Below are 27,283 nucleotides of genomic sequence, written 5' to 3' on the forward strand. Positions count from 1 at the left end.
TAATTAATCAATTTTAATATGATCAGAAGCTAGAGTACTACTTAATATATATAAATCATCTTCTAATTTAGTTTTTAAGCAAGCAGTTTAATTTTGAGAATCACAGCAAATAATAATTAATATCGTTAATTATCTAACCAAATTATTAATTATGAGCTCCGTCATGTTAATTAATTAAAGATGCTGCAGTCCTAAAGCATGCACTAGCTAGCTAGCCCTTCATAAATTAATAAACTTCAGTGTGGATTTGGGAACAAGTAGGTAAGGTTTGAAAAAAGATCAGACAGTAAAGGATATTGCGGGTAAGCTCAAATTAATATATAATAGGGTACTTTGGAGCTCTCATAATAAGAAGAAAAACATTTACTAATTAGTTTATGTAAAAAAAAACCTAAACCGCAATATTATTGTATAGAGAAAGTGTCTTTTTTATCATGTGGCGGAACCTTTACCATCTAGATGATGATGATGATGCTAGACATGCACATATATATATATACATATATATATATATATATGCTTCTATTGTTCTATATAGCAGCCAGATCAATTGAGGAAATTAATTAGCAACGTGTCTGTGTTTGACAGGATCAAGGTGTTCTCTTCTTTTATAGAGATGGTTGATAGCACGGGCGGCAATAATTCAGACAGGGAAGGGTTTAAGTACCATTTTGCTGGTACCGCGCCTAGTGTTGCCTTGGGTACTGATGATGATCAAGATGCGGCCATGAAAGAGCAAGATCGGTTGCTTCCCATAGCTAATGTTGGGCGGATCATGAAGAAGATTCTTCCTCCTAACGCTAAAATCTCCAAAGAAGCCAAAGAAACCATGCAAGAGTGTGTTTCCGAGTTCATAAGCTTTGTTACTGGAGAAGCTTCGGACAAGTGTCACAAGGAGAAACGCAAGACTGTGAATGGGGACGATATTTGTTGGGCTATGGCAACTCTAGGATTTGATGACTATGCCGAGCCTTTGAAAAGGTATTTGCAAAGGTATAGGGAGTTGGAAGGGGAGAGATCAGCTCAACAAAGTAAGCCAAGCAGCAATGAAGATCAAAAGAACAAAACAACAAACTATGGAGCAGCCGAAACAACAAGGAAACCTACTGTTCCGACCACTCCCAGCTTGAAGTTCAATGTGATTGATAGAAATAATAGCCCTGTGTCCAGGCGATTTTGAAAAATTATGAAGCACGGTAATCATGATATCTAGTCTTATATTTATTAACATTTTGAAGCTCCTGATGATGTTCATGTGCAGACAGACATGATGATCCTATAGTACTAGGTGGGTTGGAAGTGTGGGTTGGGAGATGGTTGGTTTTGCTACCTTGTTTGGGCACTAAATCATGAATTATTTCGTGTTTGATCATCGTTTTAGCTAAAGGATATTGTAAAATAAAGCTAATCTTTGTATCTTTTTCTTGAATTATGAGGTTTATTGCCGGAAATTACAACAAAATATTATCAAAATTAGTACTAATTTTACTTGGTAATATTATTGTTAGTACTGGTAATATATATATATGGTCAGTACGTATATAGTTTAGGGTTTTAATTCTTATAGAGTAGTAGGTAGCTAGCTAGATCGAATTTGTGAGAATTTCCCAATATATATGAATTTTCCCCTGGCCAGTCTAACTTCAATTAGAAACTTTCCCTGAATGGATTATTAATAATTAGGCGCTATGACTTTAATTTGTTCATGATCACGTACCTCATGGGCACTTAATTTGCTGCAGTTTAGATCGATCGATCCGATTAATATAAGTAGACAAATTTGATTAATTAAGATACTAATTTGGAATATGTGATTGGTGAATGCAAGATTATAGTATTGGCCTTTTTGTTTGTGATATATCGTCATCAGTGACGCTCGTTAATTTCAAATTTGAGGTTTATATATGTACGTATGTGCGCCATCATGTTCTTTGTTGCATCCTTCCGAAATATATATCATATAGATCTAAACATGCATGATTTCGATATTATGTATGAGCCATACATACTGATTCGATTTTGTTTGGGTGAGTGATGATCATCATCATCAGGTGATGTATATATTAATTACGATACTCATGTTTAATTAATATGAATGGCCTAAGCTGCTAGTGTAGAAATTTTGAGCAGTACTGCTTGGTCTGATACAGTACTTAACCGGCTAATCAATGAATTATGAGCTTCAAGTTCTAATTAGATTTAAACTAGAATTACTAAGGAGGAAGTGCCCTAATATATATAAATACTTCTCTGTCATTACTTCAACCAAGATCATATATATATATATATATATATATGTACTACGTACTGTGTAGTCATCATGTAATCCTAATTCGAGGTTTAGCCCGGCCGAAGACTATACTTGCCCAAATCTAGGGTTTTCTTAGAACAACGCAAATCCAAGGGACCACAGTCCACAGTTTTAGTCGGTCTACCACCAGCTTGATCTATATATGGTTTGTCGTTAATAAAAACCCCATCCTGTCTCGGCCGTGCATGCTGACATTTTTGTATAGTCAAATGTGTTTGGATCATATTCCCAAAAGTTAGGATGATGTAGAAAATATGCAAGGTCATAATAATTTGGAAGTTTTGTGCAGCTAGAGATTCTTGCTAGCTATATATGTGGGGGCTATTAATTAAAATTAGCTAGAGATGAGAGAAGAATTAGCTTAATTGGGAAAAAACAAATGAGGATTGATCTCTAGGGTTTCTGACATATTACCCTCTACATTATATATACAACACTCATGATCATGTCAGCTTGTTGTTTTCTTCAAAATCATAAAAAAAAAAAGACAGAATGATAGGAAGTTTTATACAGGAAATTATAGTGGGTTAAAACCCAGAACATGATGAGGAAATTGAACAAATTGATCAACTTTATTTCCGTACGTACGTATAAGTAGTATTTATACATGATGAATGGCCTTGAACTTTATATATCTTAAGGGTTTTGCTATACATAAGTCACTATTCACCATTACACCTAACAATTTTTTTTTTTTTTTCAAAAGATGTGAAATGTGTGCAACGAATAATGACTAATTAGAAGAATTATTCTATGATATATAATTATATTTGAATTCCTCGTATGATCTGTTACATTAATTAAATTGTTCGTGCTAATTAATTAAATTGCTGAGTAATAGACATATATATATATATATATATATATATATATATAAAAGTACTAGTAGTGATCTTTTATAAAAGTTAATGAATAATTAACGTAAACGCACGCACTTGATGCCGGCCATTAGCCAATTACCGGTTTAAAGTGATGAGAGATGAGCACATGTGGCTCACAAGTTCTCCATGTGACATCTAGCAGGTCCATCGGAGCTAGTGACAAATTAAAGTACTACACGTACAACTGCACTTCCTGAGGACACGTGCGAACATGCTGGATCCAGATTCCATGAGAACAGTCGAGTTGGTGCATTTTGCACACAGTCAATTCGAATTACAATTTGGCTGGCACCCTATATATATATATATATGATATATATTATATGCTAATTAAAGAGTACGACGTTGCATTCCACACAGTAGTTTCATGTTGCATATATATATATATATATATATATATATATATATATATACCAGCTGGCTTCGATCGGATCACGTTGGTGCATGTTCACATGAAAACTTATATCTGGTACTGTTATGATCGATGATGTACTACTGCAATGAAGGTTCGGCACCAATATCTGCATCGATCGGCCGGTAATGGCTACAGGTAATTATATTGCAATTTCCTGAACTAGGGGTTCTGAATGGAACATATTTAGCCACTACAACAAAAATTAGTTTTTGTGATGGTTTAAAAATTGTGACAGTGTCCAAACCGTCACAAAAAAGTATTTTCTGTGATAATTTGTGGAAACCGTTATTGAAGGCAGCTGAGAAATTGCATTTCATTCAAACATATACATATTCACGTTAGAACGTTCTCTGGACATTCGAACGTGGAATCTAACCCAATTAGAGCACTTGTAGTTAACTAGACAAAATTAAAAGAGTCGGGCTACTCTGCCGCCCAGAGTAGCTCGCTCAATCTGCCCGTTACGCCAAATTCAAACATTTTATTTTTTTTCAATTTTTTAATTCACATTTTTTTATCATTTGAAAATATTAAAAAAATATATCAATACACAAATAGAAAAAAATATCAATACACAAATAATCAATTCCTTAACTATTAAGTAAAAAAATTTAAAAGAAAAAATTAAAATTCAAGAGGTGTCAAAATAAGTGGGCAAATTAGTAGAATTTTCTAAATTAATATCAAGCTAAACTTCGGCTAGTTAGTTCAAAATACATCAAGTATCAAACTAGCTAAATCAACATTAATGATAGGGGTGCTACCCGCCCCCTTCGAGGCGGGGGCACTTCTTCCCCGCACTCCGCCCCACATGGGGTAGGGGGTGGGGTTTTCACCCCCGCCCCCGGGATGCGGGGGCGGGGTGCGGAGCGGATTCCCAATTTGTCCTGCCTTTTTTCATTTAAAAAAACTACATTTATTTGATTTAAAAATTATTTATAAGTGTAAAAATAATTAAAAATATATTTTTAAATCCAAATTATAAATTTAAATTTTGTAAATATGACTATAATTTAAAAATTATGTAATTTTTAAATTTGCTAGTGCATATTTTGTGTAAATTGTAGTGTATTAGTTTTAAACTATATAGTTTTTAAATTTACCAATACATATTTTGTGAACAAATCTAACAAATTGTAATATATATTTATATATACACAATTTGTAAAATATAAATATATATTTATGTTTATATATATATAATATATATATATATATAAATGGGGGCCGGGTTGGGCCCTCCCCGTCCCTGCTAGGGGCCCTAGATGAGGGGCAGGGGGTCCGCTGCCCACCCCTAATTAATGATCTTATTGTTGGTTATTTGGGCGGGCCAAATATGGTACGTATTTCTTTTTTCTTTGCGCACGCTCTCCCTCTCTCTCTTCTTTTTTTTTTTTTTTTTTGGTCTATTACTCTACATGTATATATTAAAAGAATTATTACTTAATAATTTTGGCCTTTTTCATTAAAGACCCAAAACAGGGAACCTAAGGTTGTGATTTTTAGCTTTGATACTTGATGAAAGGAATAAATATCCCAATTACTGTGAGAATAAAAAAAATAAAAACAAAGAACAAAAATAATTTTTAATGAAAGAGAGATCGATCAGTTAATTAGAGAGTTTGTTATTTGGTATTTATGAAAAGTGGCTAGCTAGCTATAATGAGAAGTGAATTCTCTAGTTAAAGTTTGGCCAAAATATAGCCACTTCACTAGCTACGTACTAATGCTATTAATTTGAGAAATATTTGTGATCTAGAGAATCTTGTACGTGATCAAGCCAAAATAGCAATAGTAATTAGTACCGACGGCCCCTATTATATATCCAGTACTAGAAATTGATTCAACTATTATTCATGTCATTCGTCCTGCAACGTAAAAAACCAAGGCTAGCTATCCTCCTTAAACGGTCAATGATCTGTAGATAATTAAGCTAAATTAATAAATCAGAAGATCCTGATCAGTTCCAATATTAATTAAAATGAACCATAACAAGTGATCAGCTAGCTCGATATGATCGAGCTTTCAGGCATACTTGAACTCGTGATCCTTTGTACTTAGCTCATCTATATATGCACAATTAATTTTCACGCAAGGGATCGAAGCAGTATAACCTGGCATGGCCTGGTGTGAGAGAGATTGTCGAATTACAGCTCACAACCAAATCAAGTTCAAACTGCAAATCATATTTTATTGGGCTTATCTCATCTTATCTTACCTTATTCATATTTGAATTGTAATCTTATATTTGAATTACTATCTCTCGGTAATGTTTGAATTCTTGTACTTATCATCAACTATACTCAGGTCATGTAGTTACTCTATATATATATATATATATATGAAACTCACTCACAGGCATGTGATATATATGCTTTTGACTGCTTTAATTCTCTGATTTTCTAATTCTTTTATGGTATCAAAGCCATTAAGCTCCCTGCTTATTTTCTTTATTTTCTTAGAATTTATTGCCATGTTTGTCACCTCTGTTTCTACTCCCCATATGCCCAATATCTCCCATCTCATTCCATTAAGCTTGATGGAAATAACTAATTATATATGGTTGTCTTAGTTTCTTCCTATTTTGAGGAATCATGATCTTCTTGGTATTGTTGATGGGTTTGAGGTATGTCCTCCTCAGGTTATTAGTGATTATGTAGGCAAAGGTTTTTTGAATCCCGCCTTTTTCGCTTGGCATTGTAAAGATCAATATCTCCTAAGTTGGTTTAATGCCACACTAACTCAAGGTGTCCTCTCAAATGTTTATGGTAATTAGCTAGATAATGAGGGTGAGCTACTTGCTACTTTGTGTTCAAACATAAAGTATGTACTGAAAGCTGTGTTGAGTATTGTGGAGCTTAGCTCAGTCCGCTCGAGCAGAGCATTCAAGCCACTCAATAGAAGACGTTACAAAGAGTTTGCTTGTGAGTCACTCGACAGATGGCTTGAGCGGATGCAATACATAGAGTTCATTTGTTGCTAGAGCAGAGTTCAGACAAAGAGTTTACTCGTGAGCCACTCGACAGATGGCTCGAGCAGACGGCCAGCAGAATGTTCGCTCAACGCGCGCTCTACAGACCACTCGAGCGAATATTGCAGATTTTGAGAGATTAGGATTTTCCACCGTGTAAACCTATATATATATATGTGTGTGTGTGTGTGTGTGTGTGTGTGTATTTTTTATATTGTGGTCGTACATTTGAGCACAATAATCGCCTCAAACACTGCTTTGTGATTCCTCAAGTAAAATAAAATCTTCTGCACCTCCGTGGACGTAGGCAAGTTGTCAAACCACATAAAATTTATGTTATGTGATTGATTGCTTATTTTCTAGTTTATTTTCATCATTTTTCCACAATAACTGGTATCAGAGCCTGGTTCAGGTCTGAGGAAAAACAATGGCTAGTGAGGAAGTGAAGGTATCTGGAATTGAGAAGTTTGATGGCACAGATTTTGGATACTGGATGATGCAAATAGAGGACTACCTCTATGGGAAGAAACTTCATCTTCCACTATTAGGAAAGAAGTCGGACAACATGGAAGATGCTGATTGGAGCCTGTTAGATCAACAAGTTCTGAGGGTTATTCGGCTAACCCTATCATAATCTATTGCACACAACGTCATTAAAGAGAAGACTAATGTAGATCTCATGACGGCTTTGTTAGATATGTATGAAAAAGCCGTCTATGAATAATAAGGTACACTCGATGAAGAAGTTATTTAATTTAAAGATGGCAGAAAGTACATCTATTGCACAACATTTGAATGAGTTCAATACTATCACAAATCAATTTTCTTCTGTTGAAATTGAGTTCGATGATTAAATACGTGCATTGATAATATTGGCTTCACTGCCAAATAGTTAAGAAGCTATGAGAATGGCTGTCAATAATTCTGCTGAAAAAATGAAATTGAAATATGATGATATTCGTGATTTGATTTTGATTAAGGAGGTATGTAGGAGGGATTCAGGCAAGACGGTTCGAGTTCAGCACTAAATGTTGATGCTTGGAGAAGATCACAAGACAGGAACTCAAATAGAGGCAGATCAAAATCAAAAAACAGAGGCAAGAACAAGTCAAAGCCTGGACAACAGGCAACTTGTTGGAACTATGGCAAGACTGGTCACATAAAGAAGAACTGTAAAAATATGAAGAAGACAGAGAATGATAGTGCTAACGTGGTAACGTGGTAACTAAAGAAGTACAGGATGTGCTATTACTTACAGTTCATAGTCTAGTTGATGACTGGATACTGGATTCAGGGGCTTCCTTTCACACATCTTCTCATCAAGAGATAATGCATAACTATGTTGCTGGTGATTTTGGAAAGGTATACCTGGCTGATGGAGAGGCACTGAATGTAGTAGGAATGAGAGACGTTGACAGTGCACTCCCTAATAAGAACAAGTGGACCTTGCAAAAGGTCAGACACATTCTTGAGTTGAAGAAAAACCCCATTTCTGTAGGACAGCTTGATGGTTGTGGTCATTTAGTAGTGTTCTTAGACAGCACCAGGAAGGTTACAAGAGGGGCAACGGTACTAGTTCAGGGTAAGATAATCGATACTCTGTACATGACAACTGGTTTGAGTGACACTATTGCTACTACTGTTTCAGAGAGCACCGCAGAGTTGTGGCACTGAAGGCTTGGCCATATGAGTCAGAAGGGCATGAAAGAACTACTGTCTAAAGGCAAGCTACAATAACTGAAGTCAGTTGATCTCAGCATGTGTGAGAGTTGTAAATTAGGGAAGCAGAAAAATGTCAGTTTCTTGAAGAGTGGCAAAGCGTTGAAATCAAGAAAGCTAGAACTTGTGTACACAAATTTGTGGGGACCTTCTCCAGTGTCGTCTCTTGGAGGTTCTCGATATTATGTTACGTTCATTGACAACCACAGTAGGAAGGTATGGGTTTATTTTTTGAAACTTAAATCTGATGTATTTGATGTGTTCAAAAAGTGTAAAGCTTTAGTTGAGACAAAGACAAACTTAAAGCTTAAGCTGAAATGCTTGAGGTCTGATAATGGTTGTGAATACATTGATAGAGGGTTCAATAAGTATTGTGCAGCTCATGGTATCAGAATGGAGAAGACCATTCCTGGGACACCACAGCAAAACGGTGTTGTTGAGCATATGAACAGAACCATTAATGAGCGTGCTAGAAGTATGAGGCTACATGTTGGATTATCACCTACATTCTAGGCAAACGCAGTAAGCACTGTTGTCTACTTGATAAATATAGGGTCATCAGTTCCATTAGAGTGGACTACCTGAGGAGGTTTGGAGCAGAAAAGAGGTCAAAACTTTTGGTTATCTTTCTTATGTTTATGTTGATTCTGATGCTCGTAGCAAGCTTGAGGCAAAGTTAAAGAAATGTTATTTTATTGGCTATGGAAACGAGGCTTTTAGCTATCGTTTCTGGGATGAGCAGGGTCGGAAAATCATAAGAAGCAGGAATGTGATATTCAATGAGAAAGTTATGTACAATGACAAGTCCAGTACAGTTGCTGATACAATTCCTCAGGAGTCCGAGTTTGTGAGTCTAGAGGACCTACCAGAGGTTACAGTGCAATGTAGGGACGTGAGTTACGGAGAAAGTGGGTCTAGTACACCCATTCCTATTATTCCACAGTCAGATCCAGAGTCATTCACACCTGCAGTTGCAATTTGCAGATCTATCAGGACTGTTAGACCCTCACAGCGTTTCCCACCCATTTTGAATTATATTATGTTTGACTGATGGTGGGGAACCGCAGAGTTATGAGGAAACCTTGCAAGATGAAAATTCAAGTAAGTGAGAGTTAGCCATAAACGATGAAATAAATTCCTTATTAGGGAATCAGACATGGGAGTTGACCAAACTTCCATCAAAGAAGAAGGCATTACACAACAAGTGGGTGTACTGGGTGAAAACCGAGCATGATGGCAGTAAAAGGTACAAGGCCAAACTTGTTGTAAAAGGCTTTTAGCAGAAAAAGGGTATTGACTACTCTGAGATATTTTTTCCTGTGGTGAAGATCACAACTATCAAGTTAGTACTGGCAATGGTTGCTACTGAAAATTTGTATCTTGAGCAGCTAGATGTGAAAACAATTTTCCTTCATGGAGACCTCGAAGAAGACATCTATATGCATCAACCTGAGGGGTTTGTAGTACATGGAAAAGAGAGTTCAGTTTGTAAATTGAAGAAGAGCTTGTATGGCCTGAAGCAAGCTCCTAGACAGTGGTACAAGAACTTTGACAGTTTCATGTGCAGTTCAGGATACATCAGATGTCAGGCAAAGCATTGTTGCTATGTCAAGCACTTTGACAATTCTTATATTATTTTACAACTATATGCGGACGATATGCTCATTGCAGAGTTCAACATTGATGAGATCAATAATCTGAAGAAACATATGTCAAAACACTTTGCAATGAAGGATTTGGAAGCTGCAAAATAAATCATTGGCATGAGAATTGTCAGAGATAGAGTCAAGGGCACGTTGAGACTCTCACAGGCTGAGTATGTGAAAACGGTACTTAGCAGGTTCCACATGAACAAGGCCAAACCAGTTGGCACACCCTTGGGCAATCACTTTAGACTTAGCAAGGATCAGTCACCCAAGTCAGAAGAGAAACACGAATACATAATTAAGGTTCCTTATGCCTTAGCTATTGGTTCACTTATGTATGTTATGGTTTGCACAAGACCAGATATTGCCCATGCAGTGAGAGTTGTGAGTAGATACATGAGTAACCCAAGAAAACAACATTGGGAGGTTGTGAAGTGGATTCTTAGGTACCTAAAAGGCTCCTCAGAAGTGTGTTTGTACTTCTCTGGAGAGAGCTTAGAGGTGCAGGGCTATGTTGATGCTGATTTGGTTAGAGACACTGACAGTAGAAAGAGTACCACAAGTTTTGTATACACTCTGGATGGTACTACCGTGTCTTGGGGTTCTAATTAGCATAAAACAGTTTTTATGTCTACTACAAAAGTTGAGTATGTTGTTGTGTCAGAAGCTTCAAAGGAGATGATTTGGTTACAAGGCTTCTTGGAGGAGTTGGGTAAGAAGAATCAGAAGGGCACTCTCTACAGCGATAGACAAAGTGTCGTATTCCTTGACAAGAATCTGGCATTTCATTCCAGGACTAAACACATTCAGATCAGATATCATTTCATTCAATCATTACTTGATGATGACCAGTTGATGCTTGAGAGAATTTGTGGAAGCAAGAACCCTGCTAATATGTTGACAAAGGATGTTACACTTGAGAAACTGAAATTGTGCACAACTTCAATTGGTCTTCTAGTATGAAGACAGGGGCAATGAGTTGCAGAGGTGAAGGATATCATGTTCTTTGAGGCAGAGGGTGATGTTGTGGTTGTACCAGTCTCCAAGTGGGAGAATTGTTGAGTATTGTGGAGCCTGGCTCAGTCCGCTTGATCGAAGCATTCAGGCCGCTCGAGCGGAAATGTTACAGAGAGTTCGCTTGTGAGCCGCTCGACAGATGGCTCGAGTGGATGTGATATAGAGAGTTCGCTTGTTACTCGCTCGACAGGTCGCTCAAGCGGAGTTCAGACAGAGAGTTAGTTCTTGAGCCGCTCGATAGATGACTCGAGCAGACGGCCAGCAAAATGTTCGCTCGACACGCCACTCAAGTGAATATTGCATATTTTGAGAGATTAGGATTTTCTGCCGTGTAAACCTATATATATATGTATTTTTGATACTGTGGTCGTACATTTGAGCACAGTAATTGCCCCAAACAGTGTACTTTGTGATTCTTCAAATAAAATAAAATCATCTGCAGTTTCATGGACGTAGGTAAGTTGTTGAACCACATAAAATTTGTATCATGTGATTGATTGTTTATTTTCTAGTTTACTTTCATTATTGATTGAGAAGAGCTATGGACTTTTGTATTGAATTGGGATTGTCAAGAGTTATACTAGAGGGAGGCTCTCAGACTGTAGTTAACGATTCTAACAGCTTGGAAGATATAGAGACCAAGTATGGTAACGTGACTGTTCATGCTAGAAGTATGCTCAGGGAAAGACCAAATTGGAGTATATGCTTTACACATAGGGAGTCAAATAATGTAGCACACAAGTTGGCAAAACTAGTTCTTTTATGCTTGGAAGAGAAAGTTTGGATAGAGGATGGCCAGTAAAGATTTTGAATTTAGTTCAAAATGACAAACGTTGTAATGGCTGATTGTTTTGCATTTGATGAATCAAATATAAAAACTAAAGCTAAATTATTCACTGTTGACTTATTTCTACACTAATATCTAACTTATTTTTATACTAAACTTATATTATAGTGTCTAATTATATGTTATCATATTATAATATTACATATTATTTCTAGTGTCTAATTACATGTTATTATACTATAGCATTATGTGTTATTAACTTATTATATTTGACTTATTTCTATATTGACGTCTAATTTATTTCTATACTAGACTTATAGGGCTAATTACTCTTTACCTCTTCGAATTTTCATTCAATTCACAATATGCATCTGAAACTACTAATTACATCAAAGTGGACTGTCAAATTTTCAAAACTTTCAAATCTCCCATTCCGTTTACTAGCAATGTTAAATCTAAGAAAAATTCATTGCACGTGCTACTCATGTGCATAACACTCACTGCAAAGATATAATTTTTATATAATTTATTATCATTGACCATATAAAATATAAAATAATATATGTTATTAATTTATTAATCACATCTTTGCAGTGAATTTTCGTTAGATTTAACTCTGTTGGTAGACAAAATGGAAGGATAGGCAAGTTTTGAAAGTTCGAGAGTCCGCTTTAATGCAATTAGTAGTTTCCGAGGCACATTGTAAATTGAGTGAAAGTTCAAGGGGGTAAAGTGTAATTAACCCAAACTTATATTATAGTGTCTAATTACATGTTATTATACTATACTAGTACATGTTATTATATTATATTAGTATCTAACTTATTTATAATTTATTTCTATACTAGACTTATTTCTAGTGTCTAATTACATGTTATTAAATTTTAATAAATTAGTATTATGTGTTATTAATTTATTATACTAGACTTATTAATTATATCTATACTAGTATTTAATTTATTTTTATACAAGACTTATATTATAGTGTCTAATTACACGTTATTATACATTAGTTTTACATGTTATTATACTAATATCTAACTTATTTCTAACTTGATTATATACGAGACTTTCTAATGTCTAATTACATGTTATTATACTTTAGTAAATTAGTATTATATATTATTAACTTATAATACTAGGCTTATTTCAATATTAGTGTCTAATATATTTCTATACTTGATTATGTATGATAGTAATACTATGATGTTTACATATATATACTAAACTATTATTTGTTTACTTATATTATAGTATAAATATATTATTTTATAATAATTAACTCATACGTACTAGTATATTATTGAATTTAACTATATAAGTTCTAGTTATATAGCTATATAAATATACTAATATATATGATAACATATGTAAAATATCGGAGTCGGATTCAAAGTCGGAATTGGATTTGGAGGGTAAAGTCGGAGTCGGTCTAGCGACACCTTCAAGTACTCTAGCTGAGAGATTTTTTTAAAAAAGATAAACCGACTCTAACAAACAGAATCGGAGTAGGATCAAAATCGAATTTTCGAATTTTTGGCCAGTCCTACATGCTTGTGCGTTTTCAATGTTTCAGTCGGCAACTATGGGAAGGTTTTTCTTTAGCTGCTTCCTTTCCAGTTCTTGCCCGGTTCACTCGTTCGCATGACCATTTCATTGATTATTCTCAGTTCAGTGAGTTCCACAGTTGGTTCAATTATTGTTTGCTAAATTCCCGGTTCATAATATTTTTTTTAAGGGACAATGCAGGGATCCCGTTGGAAGCTCCCGCTTTCTTTTCTTTTTTTAGTTTTTTTTTTTTTTAGTAATTAAGAAAGTTTTGTTTAATAATATTATGAATTTTCTTTTTTGTAAAAAAAATATTTAAAATTATTAAAACAATATGTAAAAAAACTTAAGTTTTTGTTTTGTTTTTTTTTTTTTACATTATTTTTTTAACACTTTTAAATATTTTAAAAAAATAAAAAAATTCACAATATTATGAAACAATACTTTCTTAATCATTAAATAAAAAAAAACTATAAAAAAAAAATAGAACGAGAGCTCCAGGATCCCTATCATTATGGTCTTGTTAAGTATTAATTCAGTTAACTGAAAACAACGTTGTTTTCTTTTCGATTCAAGTCATGATTGTTCTAGTAATTTATTTCAGCGTATTCAAATCATTTCCAGCCCAATTACGGGGCTATATATATGCGAGGACAAAGGCTATGCTAAAATAAATATTAATTATGAAAATATTAATTAGGTTCGAAATTATATTTCATCTCATTAATTAAATATTTTACTTGTTGAGCTTATTTATTAAGGAAAAGTTTTAACTCACACATTAAAAAAAAAACGTATTAAGATAAATATAAATAATTAAATTCACCTCTTTAATTTTATAAGTTCAAATTTTTTAAATGATTTCATTAAAAGTACCCATATATTTTTACTATTTTTTAAATCATTTTATATAGCGATAAGGTATACTTTTACTATCTTCTATTTATATTATTAATATAGAATATTATCTCTTTTCTTCAAGATTTTATGCATTAATTACTCATCATCTCAACTCTCAGCATCCTTCCATCATCTTATGATGTAGTATTAAGTGATTAAAAATTATTTATTATATTTTATTTGTAAATATATCATCTAATGGTACATCATGAGATGATGAGAAAATGATAGAAATTGGAATGATGAATAGATTTTTTCTTAATATATATATATAAGGCAATTTAATAACAAGACTGGCCTGCACCATAACCCAGGCTCTAATTCTCTGTAGCAAAGGCAAGTGGGGCATCCGACAAACATGAATCCAGCCCCCACGACCTGAATCCAATATGTACTAATTTCCAATAGATATAGAACAAGTTCTAAACTAAAGCTCATAAGTCATGCCCACTTTTAGCATACGCTTGCGAGGAATATCATATACATTTTCAGTCTGTCTCAGATTTTTCTTCAAGAAATTGTATCCATAGTTGATCAGAAATCTCTTCCCTAGACCCGCTTCTTTCCCCGCAACCACTTCATTCTCACCAATCAAGTGAACAATCCCTGCACGCCATGCTTTCTCCACTCCCTCGATCTCTTTCTCCAGTACCTCCTCTTGCAGCCTCTCTTCTTCATCATGCTCATCATGGTTTTCTCTCTCTCCTTCCTCCGCCAAAACACCATCCAACTCATTCTCACGGCCATCATTCTCGACTGCATTATTAATATTGCTTGATGCATTTTGGGAGAACCAAAAATCATCTATGATGAACTCCTTCAATCTTTCCACCAACATCTTCTCGAAAGGCTCTTGCTGATCGTTACGCATGTCTGTGTATCCGTATCTCACAACACATCGAAACACGTTCTGGTCATTCGGCTTCACTCGACGAAAGAGGAAACGCTCTTCGATTGGAACCTTGCCGATGGGCAGCGACTTGAGGGAGACGAAAACGAGGACAGAGTGCAGTGCAGGCACGTTCGCAACATAGTGTTTGAAAATAGGTGGAATGCCCTGAACAAGCTCCGAGTAGAACAAGGCCAACCCTGGCATTCGGCAAAACTTTGCATCTGCAACAATCTCCTCGAACTTCTGTGAAGAAACTTTGTGATCAAGCTCGTAAAAGTACTTTCTTCTGTACACGTCGTTCCAAATATACATAATGCTCATCAGGACCAAGGCAAAGGCCAGGGGAAGATATCCTCCTTGGTCAAACTTGTAGAGGACTGAGCTTAGATACAGAAGCTCCACAGAGCAAATAACAACAACATAGGATAATATAAGGAGTAAGTTGGATTTCCATATCATGAGCATGATTAGTACTACGAATGCTGATGTGAGGGTCATCACAAATACCACTGCAATACCTGCATGTATGCAAGAATTTAAAGAAATAAATATACATTGCTAAATAGACTAATAATTGAAGACTCCATGAAAGGCTATCTATGCAAGTGAGGGTAATGTTTTCGTACCGTAGGCGTGGCCAATCTTTTCGGTGCTCCGGAATCCCAAAGTGACCCCAACACAAGCCAACATGAGAAGGTAATTGACTTCTGGTATGTAAACTTGTCCTTCATATTTAGCCGATGTATGCACGATTTTCACCCGAGGGAAACACCCAAGTGAGAGGGATTGTTGGACAATGGAGAAAGTCCCTGAAATCATAGCTTGACTAGCTACTATTGATGCTAATATGGCCACCACAAACATTGGCCAGTACAAAGGGTCTGCATCCCAAGTAGCCGAGGACCACAATCAGCTAAAATATATCATATATAGCTAGAGCATGTTAAAGAAAAAATATGTTTATATATGTAGATGAAGAAACATCAAGGCATGCAGAACAACAACTCCTTCCTCCTAACCTGGTATGGACTTGTAGAAGGTATTCTTAACAAGATCGTTGTGCTTGCGAAGGAAGGCAGCCTGTCCAGAGTAGGCCAAAATGAGAGCTGGGTAGGTCACTGAGCACATACTTATTTGTATGGACCGAACTGTGAAGTGGCCAACATCAGCAAATAGTGCTTCAGTTCCTGCATTTTTGAGGTTATATAGCCTTTCATTATCAATTTTTCATGGTAATTCAGACAATTATCGAGAACGAAATGGGTAGCAAATCCTGACCTGTTATGGCAAGAACAGCTCCACCAAGAGAAACCCAAGCTTCCTTTTTGTTCCTTTGGAAATATTGTACAATGTAATATGGGTTTATGGCTTTGATAACAGTTGGATCAAATTTGATGAAGTTGAAAAGGCCAATACCCCCAATGAATGCGAACCAAATACAGATTATTGGCGCAAAACTATAGCCCACTTTGTCTGTTCCGAGTCTTTGAATCATGAACAGGAAGATCAAGATTGCTACTGATATCCAAACAATCATATCTGTTTTGGGAGGAAAAAAAACTTGTTACTCGTAAAGTGGTACGACTTATAACTTGTCACTTGAAAGCAAGAAGGTATTTATTCAGCTTGTGCACCTAGTTAGCTAGTTATCCATTTGTAAATGAACAGATTACAAAAGAATGATCTGCCGGTAATTTAAAGTTGGAAGAAATTGCGATTTGCTAATTAAATATGGGATACCTTCTGTCATTTCAGATGTAGCTTCCTTGATTCCTCCCACAGCCGATAGAACTGTCAATTGGAATTTGTAAGTCAAAATTCAGACAAAATTATGAGCGAATAAGAGACGGAACACTTCTACGTTGTCTTATGCTCGCTTTTTCACATCACTTTTTTGTGTAGTAGAAGAAATCAACAAACCTGAGATGCAAGGAGTGAGAACACCATCACCAATCACCATGGCAGTACCAAGCATTGTTGCAAAGAGCAGGAAGAACTTGGCAAAATGGCTGCCCTCCAGGCTAGCCTTGACCCTTGATGCTGTCCTCTGGCGACCACTTGGTAAATCAAGCCGGAAATTGGAAACCTCCTGATCCTCAGCTTGCTGACTTGGAATCAAACCCACCTTAGCGTAACGGCATATGAGAGAGTACAGGGCAAAAGTTCCTCCTGATTAAACAAATTTAATCACACATTAATTATGATCAGAACTGAAACGACTCAATTCTGCCAAATATCTCTGTTTCTGAACCTTATCAAGCATGCAGATAACGTTTCCTTTTTTCAACTAAAAATCGGTAGCTCGACTAACTTTGCATGCCGTACTATGGCCATGCAGCAAACTATATGAAAAGAAAAGGAGAATTAAAAGGCTAATTAAAGGAGTTGCAAAATCTTATGTACCTTCGCCATTGTCATTGGCCTGCAGGACGATGAAAACGTACTTAACGACGGGGATTAAGGTGAGAGTATAGAAGATCAAAGAAAGAACACCCAATATGTCGTCGTTGTGCTTGATCCCATTTGTGAAAGTGCTCGCATACACATACAGCGGCGAGGTTCCTATGTCTCCGTACACAATTCCGATGCTCTGGAATGCTAGATGTAAGATCACTGACCACCCCACAGCCTAATATTTTCGAAAAGAAAGAAATAAGTTATGACTGTCTGAATGATACAATTAGAACTAACACTAGTGACAAAGTCTAAATTAATAGTCGCTTAGATGACGATGAAGACGATAGTAATTATTAGAAGAAAATATTATATTCATTGAACATGCAGCTGGAACTATATATGCACTGGAAATTTCTGCAAATTAACCTTGGAGCCATGGCCGTGACGACCTGGAACTTTGGAGGATTCAAGGTCCAAGGAATCATATCTTCGTAAAGTTTTCTTCCTAGTGAGTTCTTTGTGAAATTCCTCCATACTTGGTTCGGGATTCCCCGGTAGTGCTACTTCACCAGACATTTCTGTAAACCCAGAAACTCTGTTAAAGAAACACAGAAGAACCAAGTACTTAATTAGTACGTAAGTGCTACTTCCGGATAGCAGAGGAACTGAGGATGGAGGTCAGGTTTATATAGTAAAAGACACAGCTAGCCGGCAGGTTTGAATGATCAGAGGGGCTACAATCTGCAAACGCCCATTTTTTTCAAATGCGTGTGAATCGTTATCACCCCACGGGATGTCCCTGGAGTTGATCAAGTTGTAGTTTTACTGGTTTACTTTGATGGGGATGGTCGTGGGATTCAGGACCCCACCACAAATTAAACATCTTTTTAGCGTCTATACAGAAGTAGCTAGCTGGGTACGTACTGCTCTACGTCAAGAGCGAGTTAGGTGCAGCATCCCAGGAAGTCTCCTCCTGCTTTTCCGTGCACGGGAAGCTGGCTGGTGGCTGCTCCTAACCATTTGTCAGGGAAAAAAAAAAGTCAAGTCCATGCATACTTCTTGAACACTCTTTTTAAAAATAAATATAATTTATTATTAAAAAATTAATTTTTTATATAAATCTCATATAATACATACGTATATTCATTTTTTTTTAAAATAGAATATGTAATACTTACATATATTAAGACTGTAAATATCATTTTAAAAATTAGTACAACATCGATAGATAATTTATTTAAGAAAAAGAAAATTCGTCAACTTTCTCTTTTTTTTTAAAAGTGATATAGTTATAAAGAGATTTTATAAAAATAAATTCAAAAACTGACGGGAATTCATTTATTTCATTAGATTTATTTTACAATAAAATTAATTTTACAATCTATGTGATGCTGCAATTAAAAATCAAAAAAAAAAAATCTCATATATACATATGAACAATTCCCAAATCCCATTGGAAACCAAATGATAATGGGGAAAAATGCATTGAAATTAATTTCGATAGAAACTATGAAGCTTTAAAAATAAGAATTGCAAGGAGGCATGCAAGCATGATGAGTTACAAGATCTTTTGTAACCACTACACTAATTTTTTTCTTTTTCTTTTTCCCTATTAATTAACTTCAACATGATATGATGCATATATTATATATATGCATGAGGAAATTAATTAACCCGGAATAAATAAGCTGAATGTACAGAAGAGGATATTCAAATTGGATATTTCTTAATGTACAACTTGGAAATTAAGAAACTAGCTTGCGCGCAGCTTCTTCCACCATGATCTTCACCTACAATCTAGGCGTCAAAAATATATATAAATATCTAGAAAAATTCTATTCATTATCTCTAAATATTGCATATCACATTTTTTTTTCTCTTGTCAAATGTATAGTATATGAATGATGAGTAAAAGAATTTAATAAGTTTAAGAAGAATAAAAAAAATTAAAAAAAATGTAGCATGAATAACAAATCATACTTGTTATTCCCGGCCGAGTTCTTGGTTTTAAGTTACATATCATGTACATATACATGAGCTGCCACTTTTTGACCAGCCTGCATTATTGACACTCATTTTCTGGGCCAGAAAAGGACATCAATCTTCAAATTCTTCCTATCCAATTCAAATGTGTAGAGGTAAAAGATTGGGTTTCTCAAAATTCTTGTTTTCGTCTTTGATTTTGGTATTTCTAGCCAGCTCCTATCACATCGATAGATGTATTTTAAATAATAAATATATAAAATTACTTAAAATATTGATCTATCATATTATCAAAGATGATTGAAGATAATATATATATATAATTAAATAAAATTTTCTTAATAATGAATTATGAGAAAAAGTATCGTTCTGATCATCATCAATCGCATTCTTAAATATGTTTGTTGTTAATTATTATAGAGAATGGGTGTTTATAAAATGTTATACACCAAACTCTAATTCTACTTTTATCTCAATACGTAAGATATGACACATTTATCATTATTAGATAATCTTATATTACATAAAGAACAATCTAATATATGATCAGTCAATAGTGATAAATATGTTACATCTTACATAATAAAATAAAAATGAGATAAAAGTATAGTGTATAAAATTTTACATTCGTATAAATCTTTATGTCTACAAGATCGAATTAGCATTAATAACGATCGAGTTATGGAGAGATCATATTGTTACAACCCTAGCTTAATTTGCTACTAGTTATACTTTTTATCAGCGTTGAGAATATATAAAGAAATTTTATATAGAAGTCTTACACCACACATATTTACATACTTAATATGTGATATGTCATTTTTATCCTTATATCTTGATGGTTAAATATGTGTGTATTTAAATAAAAGTGTAAAAATGATAAATCACGTATTGATTAGGTGAAGATGTGTGATGTAAAACTTCTTTATAGCATTTCTTGATCTTAATAATGCAATATATGATGATATCTGGCATCCCGACTAGACCTCATAAAGATCTATCATGTTGAATATCATACATATGCATGTGAATATATATAAACATGACTATTTTTAGTTACTTTTAATTATCCAAATTACTAATTCGGAAACATATATATCGATATTGATTATTGGATCCGGACCATATAATATCGGTATTGAATCGATATTATTTAAAAGATCTTGAAATTCTCTCTTAATATCGGGTCAAGTTAGCTAGATAGTCAAGTTAATTTGAAGAGAGAAATACATGATCCTATGAGGCTATATACCGCTTGTTGATTGATATTCATACCGAATACTTCAACTTAGCATTCCTAAACCACATATTTATTGAGAAAAATAAATAAAAAGACAAAATATAAGAATAAGTATGTAATATAGAAATGATGAATAAAATTTTCTAATTAAAATTAACGAGACTTCCAAGTACATGATCTTCATCACAAGTATATATATATATTATATATATATATATATATACATACATACAGCCCCACTATTTGACCAGCTGCATTAATATTATTGACATTTTTCCGGACTATAAATAAGAGCGGTATTATTCTGTTGCTTGAGTAGCACTGGTCATTGATACTGATAGTGGGTTTTGTAGTTTTTTACTTTTTTATTCACATTTTTTTAATATTTTTTAATATTTTTAAAAAATAAAAATATATATATCAATATATTTAAAATTATTTTTTTAATCATTAAATAAATAAATAAAAATTAAACAGTCAAGTAGAGCGGTAACACTGAGGCGGCTTTTTCCTATAAATAAACGATCGCCAGCAAACAATTTCAAATCAACATGCTATGAATGTGTTGAGATAATTAGATGCGGCCGCGATTTCTTTAAATGTCTGATATGTAAATTGTCCTTTCTTTCGCCTGCGGACCGGGGGGCCGTGGTCCGTGGAGAGGGCTGATTTTCTACTCTCTTTTCTTTTTCCCGGAAAATGGGATTCAAAAGGGAAAATATCCTTCCCTCCATATGGGAGGAAGTAGAGCCCTCCATGCTATCAGGTAAATCTAAAGTGAAATCTGAAATAGTTTGTAAAAATTCTAAATAAATAAGTTTAGTCTAAATTCTTAAAAAATAAAAAAAAAAATCTACTTTGAAAAATGTAAAACAAAATTATTTTTTATTAGTATGATTTATATTTTTATAAATGGTTTATGAAATTTGTACTTAATATTATTCAAATCCAAAATATCAAGCCATCACAGTAACCATATATAGGCAGTAACCATATATAGGCAGATTGCTTTTAAGAAATTTGTAATGATTATGTAATAATTAAATAAAAAATTTTATTCTCAAATATTGAGTCCTAAATTATAATCTGTCATAAAATCTAAGGATGAAATGCATGAAAGCAAAAGTTTAAAGAATTTTTAGGAACACAATGAAAATGCAAGATTGATGGTGTCAAAATTTTCTAATTTATTATGTCAAAAGCCAAACAAAAAAACGAGAGTTTGAGGAAATTCTAAGCACTAGCTAGTCGTCATTGCACACGTGGATAAGTGACGTCTAACCTATGAAGGTGGACACTTCTTTGATTGTTCCGTAGAATACATTGGTCAAAGAGTTATTAACTCTATTATATTTTTATAAATAAAAAAAAAGTTTGTCAGGGACAATTTAAAAAATAAATACAGTTTTTAATTTGTTAGAATCGATTATAATTAGTGATTTGAATAATGGGTCATTTAGGAAATAAGATGAGATGAAAATTTTATAAATAGTAATAAAATAGTTTGTGAATAATAATGAAATAGTTTAAATTGAGTATTTTTTAGATTTTAAAAAATAAGAGAGAAAAAGTTGAATAAAAAATATTATAGTTAGAATATAGTTTTATAATATTACTTTTATTTAAGAGTTTGAAAAAATTGAATTATTTTTTATTTTTTGTTTAAAAGTTTGAAAAAGTTATAATGATCAATTTAAAAATTTTGTATTCAAATTATGTTTGAGAATGAGATATATTTCCAAACAAACCCTAAGCCTAAACTCATAGATTGAAGCAGTTCGGTAAATGATTCAAGTAGTTTACTAAATTGGTTTGATTTCTAACCAATTCAATTATAATAAGGTAAATTGGCTTAAACCAAACCGATTTAAGATGAATTATGCATAGGCTAAAATCAACCCTTTTCTAGATTAAGAATCATATTAATGGAATATGGACCATATTAATAGGATTAACACGTTTAGGGGTTATTTGCAACAGTTTTGGAGTAAGTAAAAACAAAAACCGACTTGAGAATCTTATTCCATTAACACGTTTAATGGAATATGCATCCCGTACTGTCGGTGCCTAGTAACTAAAGATATAAAACACATCATGACATCCATCCAGCCGTCCAATTTCAATGGAATTAATTAGACTCAAGTTGGATTCCAATTAGAGGGTAACGAAGTCGATCGAGTTTGTGTCGGTAGTGGTTGGTTAAATTATGTTTATTACTTCTTATTCAAGCACAAGTAGATCAGCTCAAGTTTATCGCCTAGCTAATTACATTTTGTATTTACAAATAGCTCATTTATTATTCTAATAAGTTTAAATTTATTCACAAAATCAAATCCAAAAAAACTGGATTTTCATAATTATATTTATATATATAGTTCATTTTTATCAGTGAAAATATTATTCTATAAATAAAATTTATTTCAATGAAATGAAAGAAGATAATATTCTCATAGTTATTTGTATTTTATGTAAACTTAAAACTTTTCTTAATTAAGGTTATAAGAAATATTTGAATAAAAAAATTTTATAAATAATTTTTATTTATAAGTCAGTGTATAGAACATATTATATACTGCTGATGTTGTAAGATTTTTTTTGTAAAAAAAAAAATTACTGATTTGAATTTTATAAATCAAATGGGATTACATCAATGATACAGATGATGTATTTTATAAATCGACTTTACATATAATAATTCAATTATAAAACATTATCATTTGGTTGAAATTACAATGAAAATATGATGATTCAAAATTGTGGAGTAATTAAAAGTCTAATAATAAAAGTAATTGAGAAACGGTGAGGTTGGAAAGAGATTGAGTCGTGTGATGCAAGAAGTAGGGAATAGAAGTCAAACACGTCCAAATCTGTCGAATACCGGAAGTTGAAGAAGGATTCGCACATTATGGAGTTGGCAGCGTTTCAAAATAGAAAGGCTAACGCTTTATTTGGATGTTAACTTGAGTTAAAGTAAAATTAAATTTTTTATAAATAATAATGAATTATGTGTAGTCTATTTAAAATAAATTTAATTTTATTTTTAAAAAATTAAAAAAAATTATGGATCTCATATATAAAAATATATTGAGTTAAAAAAAATTATGGATCTCACGTATAAAAAATTTTTAATTAGATAAATTTAATAATTAAATAATTAAATATTTAAATATTAGATTCAATTTAAAATTAGAATAAATTAAGTTGATCTCTAAACCTTGCAACCAAATTAGCCTTATAGGTTTCTTTGGGAGCAGATTTTGTTGGCATAGGTTTCTTTGTCTTATTAGACTAGGAGTCTTTTCACTAGTAAGACTTGCTTGCATATTTTCCTCATAGATTATGTTCAATATAGACTAGCACGTGTATTGCATTCCATTTGGCGGCAGACTTGCTTGCATATTTTCCTCATTAGATTATGTTCTATTAATAAAGTTTATTTTTTTCTTTTTTTAACTACCATAGTTACAGACTACTTCATGTGGATCTTTTCCACTTGAAAATCTAAAAGACGTGAAGCTATAGAACTAAGGGGTATGCTTCTATAAATACAATTTGAAGTAATCTATTGCATAATATAATGCACGCATTGATTATGATTTCGATATATTTTTCAAATGTTTCAACTATCAAAAGATTGTAAAAGTATTTTTGTGTCCCTAATTATAGGTTCAATTATCCAATTAGTAGATTTCTCTTAAGAATCTCCACCAATTGTTATTTCCTTAATCAGTTGAGCTTTAGCTTCTTCAATGCCTGAATATAGTCTAGTTGCTTCTCCTTGATTAGCACTCTAAGATTTGATAAAAAACCACAGAGTCATCTGCTGTCATGCAAACTATTGCTGTAGTGCTTCCTGTGTTCCTCAATGCTATATCAAATGTTAGAAAATAATGGCATTTTGGTATTGCCTTTCTGTTCACAGGGTTGTTCAACAGTTTATTGCCCCAAGCATTACAATGTTCTTTAAAATTCTTTAATGTCTCTGTCACAAACTTGTCCAGTGTGGGATTAAAGAACTCATGAACAATTTTGTTTCTTAAAGACCAGATATTGTCCATTGAAATGATGGCAAAGATTTGGAACTGATGCTCTTCTAAAGGGGGTATGTTGAGGGAATTTGACGGGTTGAGTAAGCATTTTATCCAATTTGTGATCCCACTAGAAGCAAAGCACGAGATATCTAGGGGTCAGGGAGATTGTCTCCACAAAACTCTTGAGAATGTGCAGCTTAGGAACAAATGAGTGAGGGTTTCTTCTTCAGACTCACATATCGGGCAATTTAACTGATCTTCACTCAATGGAAGACAATTTTTCAGTAAGGACTTGGTGGAAAGGATATTGTTCATGATTTTCCAAGTAAGCAGCTTTAATCTATCCTAAACTTTGAGTTCCCAAACCTTTCTCCAAGTAGCTGGACTAATTGTGGATTGATGTTGGTCAGAGAGCAAATTTGCTACGTTTGGGTAGCGAAGATATATCAACACTTTTCAAGTATTCTCGTACAGATGAAAATACTCTACATGGCAAACACAGTGAATCATCTTCGTACCAAGATCTCTCCACTGTGTTTCTGAGCCGAGAGTTCACTGCTCGCATGCGAATGCTAGTGTGCAACAGAGAGGGAGGGAGAGAGGTTCATGGTGGCTTGGTCTGTGAGAGGTGGTGAAGGTGCGGTGGTCTGGGTGGCCGCATACGGCGGCGCAAATGGAGAGAAATGAGTTTCACCCATTTCGGTTAGGTTATCGCAGGGGAGAGAGAGCTACGCGTGGGGGAGATCGGTGGTAGCTGGCTTGATCGTCGACGTGAAGGGGAGTCGCCGGTGGTGGCAGTGAGGCTGGATGGCGCACGGCGGCACCGGGCTGAGCTGAAGGAGAATCAGGCCACAGAGGAAAAAAAAATCACTATAATATTTATCACTATTAAATATAAATAAAAAATAAAACTATTATAATATTTATCACTATTATATATAAATAAAAAATAAAATCACTATAATATTTATCACTATTATATATAAAATATAAATAAAATCACTAAAATATTTCACTATTATATATAAATAAAATTATCATTAAAAAAAAATTAATCATTGATAGGACCTACACTTTTTGCAATTATCTATCCAAAAGTAAACAACTTAACATATTTCATATATCCAAACAACTCAAAATACTCTCAATGGAACCCACAAACCCACTTCAATCTCTACTCATAACTATTCATAAACATTCTCAACACTTCTGAAGTATTCTCACTACCCAAACATAGTAGAGCTGCATAAGCATACTTCACTAAAAAGATCCCTGGGGTATGTTGAGTCCAAATCACCTTATCCCTCCTCAAATGGAAGTTATTTTGGGTCAAAGGAATTTTTAAGATTTCATTAACTATGATCTGATGGAAAATAGCTTGGAGTAGTAAGACATTCCATCTTCTGGGTTCCTCTAGATTCAATTCAGATACAAAAGACCATGGTCTTTGTGGATGGATTCAAACTGAGGGATGGGGAGTAAAGTATTTTGAGTTGGAATCCAAGAGTCTCTCCATACTCTAGTGTTGGTGCCATTGTTTATTTGGTGACAAATACTGCTCTTAAGAAGGTCCCTTTGTTTTAAGATGCCTTTCCAAAACCAAGAGTCAGACACTTTTGTGAGATTTTAAGGAATGAGAGGTTTTTAAGATACTTGTGTTCAAGGGTTATCTTCCAAATGGATTTGCTCCCATTTATCATCTGCCAACTTAGCTTGCAAAGGAGAGCTTTGTTAAAGTTTGAAGTCAACCTTAATCCAAGACCTCCCATAGATTTTGGTTGACAGATTGATTTCCAAGCTTTTGCTGTGAAATTGTGAGATTTGTTTGGATTGAATCCTCACCAAAATTTCATAAAAGATCTATCAATGTTTTTTGAAACAGATTGGGGGATCCATATGGTTGACATGATGTAGGATGGAATAGCATTCACGACAGATCTTATCAAGGTAGTTCTACCCACTTGAGTAAGGAGTTATGCTTTCCACCTAGCAAGTTTTTGAGTTATTTTTTCCCGAATCTCATCAAAGTAGGTCTTTCTTGAGATGGTGAGAGCAATAGGAATTCCTAGATATTTAAATCTGGAATTGGAAGATTTGAAACCCAACAAATCTTTTATGTATCTTTTCTCTTGAGGAAGAGTGTTCTGACTGAATTGAATTGAAGATTTTCCAGAATGAACTTTCTGTCCAGACCAATTTGAGTATTTTTCTATGCATTTTTTAAAGGATTGGGCATTTTGTGTAGTAGCTTTTCCAAAGATCAGATCATCAGCAAAGAGTGTTATAGAGTAGGTCCAGTTCTACTGATATTAATACCAGATTGGTTTATTATTATTCCAGATTTCTTTAAAGAAATCTCAAAATACATGTTTAATCTTCGAGAAAAATTATATTGTTACAACATCCACTGCGTATGCCACATCGGATTCGATTGGCATGTTGTGTATACTAACTCTGTGGCCATGAAATAGTGAAAAGAATTACAATTAATGTTGTAAAATATGTATAAATGTTCTATGATTTAATCTGTTGTCTTTAATACTAA

The 27,283-nt window shown here is 33.8% G+C and overlaps 2 protein-coding genes across 2 annotated transcripts; one reads left to right on the top strand and one right to left on the bottom strand.

Annotated features, from left to right (window-relative positions):
• Positions 1 to 585: 585 nt before the first annotated feature.
• On the top strand, positions 586 to 1,189 carry LOC109002230 (nuclear transcription factor Y subunit B-1-like). The gene has a single exon (XM_018979880.2). The coding sequence runs from the start codon at positions 617 to 619 to the stop codon at positions 1,178 to 1,180; it is 564 nt and encodes a 187-aa protein (XP_018835425.1). The 5' UTR covers positions 586 to 616; the 3' UTR covers positions 1,181 to 1,189.
• Positions 1,190 to 14,435: 13,246 nt separating this feature from the next.
• On the bottom strand, positions 14,436 to 18,264 carry LOC109002252 (potassium transporter 5-like). Its single transcript, XM_018979916.2, has 8 exons — positions 17,911 to 18,264; positions 17,491 to 17,716; positions 17,008 to 17,256; positions 16,828 to 16,878; positions 16,366 to 16,626; positions 16,107 to 16,274; positions 15,714 to 15,968; positions 14,436 to 15,605 (listed from the first exon to the last, which is right to left on the bottom strand). Exons 1-8 carry the CDS (start codon positions 18,058 to 18,060, stop codon positions 14,623 to 14,625), a joined length of 2,343 nt encoding a protein of 780 aa, XP_018835461.1. The 5' UTR covers positions 18,061 to 18,264; the 3' UTR covers positions 14,436 to 14,622.
• Between the last annotated feature and the right edge of the window lie 9,019 nt (positions 18,265 to 27,283).

Source organism: Juglans regia, chromosome 11, assembly GCF_001411555.2.
Source record: "Juglans regia cultivar Chandler chromosome 11, Walnut 2.0, whole genome shotgun sequence".
In the NCBI taxonomy this organism is placed as follows: Eukaryota; Viridiplantae; Streptophyta; class Magnoliopsida; order Fagales; family Juglandaceae; genus Juglans; species Juglans regia.

Excerpts from the sequence above, each read along its gene's own strand:
- LOC109002230 (XM_018979880.2), top strand. The coding sequence starts at position 617 with ATGGTTGATAGCACGGGCGGCAATAATTCAGACAGGGAAGGGTTTAAG.
- LOC109002252 (XM_018979916.2), bottom strand. The coding sequence starts at position 18,060 with ATGTCTGGTGAAGTAGCACTACCGGGGAATCCCGAACCAAGTATGGAG. Across the intron at positions 16,275-16,365 it reads AGCTGTTCTTGCCATAACAG|GAACTGAAGCACTATTTGCT; the intron begins GTCAGGATTTGC and ends TCAAAAATGCAG. Across the intron at positions 15,969-16,106 it reads CTTCTACAAGTCCATACCAG|ACCCTTTGTACTGGCCAATG; the intron begins GTTAGGAGGAAG and ends CTTGGGATGCAG.